Genomic DNA, 3,078 nt, shown 5'->3' on the forward strand with positions numbered 1-3,078 from the left:
AAATCCCTACAAGGAAAGAATCTCATGATTTATAAGCACTGAAGAGGATCTTCTCTACAAGGAAATACCTTCTCCGTCAAGAAACGGAAGTCAGCTCTACACTACTATAAAAACATCAAAGCCCTCATAAATCGAGGTACGCATAATTATACCCTAGCTCTAACACTCCTGAACGATAGAAAATTCTCTTTTTTAACTTAACCTTCAGAGGGTTTTTGGTTGGTACTACACCGGTACTTTCTGCAAGGTTTTTTCTTTATTTGTGTTGCACAGGTTACCAAGGGCACGTGAGGACTATTTGGCTCACTGATGATTTTTGACATCATCAAAAAATATATATATATATATATATATATATATATATATATATATATATATATCCAATTTCATGTGGCATTCTATTAAAATCTCTATTTTTTTTTTAATAAAAAAAGCATCATTTCAATAAGATGAGTCAAACATACCACGTGAGAGAGCAGAATCCAAGGCGAGTAATTTGCTAATTTTCCCATTTGAGTGATTCCCAGCCCACCACGTGAGAGAGCATAATCCAAGATAAGTCAAAATTTGTTACTTCCCAATCCCAAAAAAAAAACTAATCGCTTATAATAGATTTCTTATTATATATATATATATATATATTTGGGGGCGGGTTTGCTAAGCAATTAAAAATTATTGCTTTTCACGGTCATATCACTTTTTCATTTCGCTAAGTTTCCTAGTTAAAGTTTTCCTCCAAGATATTCTAACAATGGAATTATCTTCTTCCAAAAGTAATGAGAAAGAAGACCACAGGTCTGATCTAAAAACTCTTGACTTATACAACGAGATAATATCAACCCTCCCAAAAAGAAAAGGATGGAAATCAGATGAACTCTACCATTATCAGGGATTTTGGCACACTGTCTTCTACTTGGAAGGGCTCTTGTCAGCTCAACAACATTTCAAGCCACAAACCAACGACATTATTTTGAGCAGCTTTCCGAAAACCGGCACAACATGGCTTAAAGCATTGTCTTTTGCCATCATAACAAGATCCTCTTTTGACATTTCTGCAAGCCCCTTGCTCACAACAATGCCACATGAGTGTGTACTCTCCTTAGAGGGTGCTCTTGCCCACAATTCATTTCACCGGAAACAAGACACTCCACTTATAGGTACACATGTTCCCTACACTTCCTTGCCAAAATCTATAATAGATTCCGGGTGCAAAATAATTTATATATGTAGAGATCCTAAGGATACATTTGTATCTCTATGGCAATTTGCTCGTAATGCAAGTTTGAAGGGTGTGGATTCCTCAACCAGCGAAGATGTTGACTTAGAGAAAGCATTTGAGTTATTTTGTGATGGGCCAACTTATTATGGACCATATTGGGATCATGTATTAGGGTATTGGAAAGCAAGATTAGAATCTCCTGAGAGGATATTATTTTTAAAATTTGAAGATTTAAAAAAAGAAGCATTGTTTTATGTAAAGAAAATTGCTGAATTTATGGGTTACCCGTTCTCTTTGGAGGAAGAAGAAAAAGGAATGGTCCAAAAGATTGTAGACCTGTGTAGTTTTCAGAATTTGTCCGAACTAGAGGTGAATAAAAGTGGACATCTTCATGGATACTTGTTTGAAAAAAAATTATTTTTCCGAAAAGGTGAGACTGGAGATTGGAAGAATCATCTTACACCGACGATGGCTACACGACTTGACCAAATAACAGAGCAAAAACTAGGAAATTCTGGCTTTACATTTAATGCCTAATCTAACGTTTGAATTGGTAGATAGATGGGAGGTTTGTACTTTGTACTCTTGTAGGCACATTTGCTCCATTGTCATCTAGCTAGGAACTACTTCTTGTTAATTAGTAGTCAATAAGGTGTGCAGGAATAAACCTACCAGTGATTCCTGTTCACGTGAGTGTGCACTTTTTATTTTTATTTTTTTATGATCCCTTGTTCAAAGAGTTTGTAATGTTTTTTTCTCCCTGTTTTGTTTTATCAAATAAGCGAAAGATCTAATATAATTATGGTGCTTCTTTCATTTTAATTTCTGTGACGATAAACTACCCACACCTGGGTCTCGATAAATCCGAAAAGCACAATGCCACTCGCAAAACATATGCATCAAGTGTTTTGGATTCAAATCTAACCACTCCTATTAAGTAGACTTTTTTTTTTTTTTTCCTGCGGTTAGGAATGGGGACCGAGTTTATATTTTACCGACAGCTACATTATTGTCTTCTTAGTTTTTTGAAGCCTTTTAAATCTTATTATAATTTGGGGTGTAACAAATTATAATAAGATTTGGTTAAATATTTGATTAAATCTGACACAACTAGAGTCTAAAACCATAACAATTGCTAATTTGGGATCTCAATTCAATCTGCATTCTTTATTTAATATGACATATGGCATTCAAATGGGAATGGGATCAAACTTTGGGAGGGACTAAAATCTGACTTTTTCTTATTAAAACGGGATGGAGGCCCGAAAGCGCGAACTTGTGAAAACTTGAAAAGGTAATGCTTGAAATGTACAATGATGAACTCTGCTTTCTAGAATCAGATTGCTAATGAATAAACGCTATGTGAGAGAGAAATTTGATTTGGGAACTGAATATTTCTAAAATAAACTGCAAAGGGACTTGCCTTATGCGATTTGTTTCCACACCGCCGAACCCATTTTTATTTGATTTTAATTTATAAATTTTTTTTTTTTAAAAAAATCATGTTTAGAATAAAGACACCTTTTTTTATAATTAAAAAAAAATTCTGCAACAAAACATTAGCATGAAATTTGATTTTTTTTCGGAAGTTTCAACTTATGGTATCAATTCCTGATGATAACTCTTAATCATCAAATCAAAACACCAATCGGTTTTTTATGTAAGCAGAGATTAAACTTCGGATCTCTTATTCAACTATTAGAGACTTTGCTAATTAAGCTAACTGGAACCCACAACATAACATTTGATTAATTAGGCAGAATCACATTCTAACCCATTTTTAAGCATTTTTCAAAGATATACAATAAACCAATTTGCTTCTTGTAAAACAGTATAGTAATTAATCCTTACTTTCAATC

At 33.7% G+C, this 3,078-nt stretch overlaps 1 protein-coding gene across 1 annotated transcript; it reads left to right on the forward strand.

Annotated features, from left to right (window-relative positions):
• Positions 1-751: 751 nt before the first annotated feature.
• LOC142632753 (flavonol sulfotransferase-like) lies at positions 752-1,756 on the forward strand. The gene has a single exon (XM_075807099.1). It carries the CDS (start codon positions 752-754, stop codon positions 1,754-1,756), a length of 1,005 nt encoding a protein of 334 aa, XP_075663214.1.
• Positions 1,757-3,078: the final 1,322 nt, after the last annotated feature.

This window comes from Castanea sativa, chromosome 4, assembly GCF_040712315.1.
Source record: "Castanea sativa cultivar Marrone di Chiusa Pesio chromosome 4, ASM4071231v1".
NCBI lineage: Eukaryota > Viridiplantae > Streptophyta > Magnoliopsida > Fagales > Fagaceae > Castanea > Castanea sativa.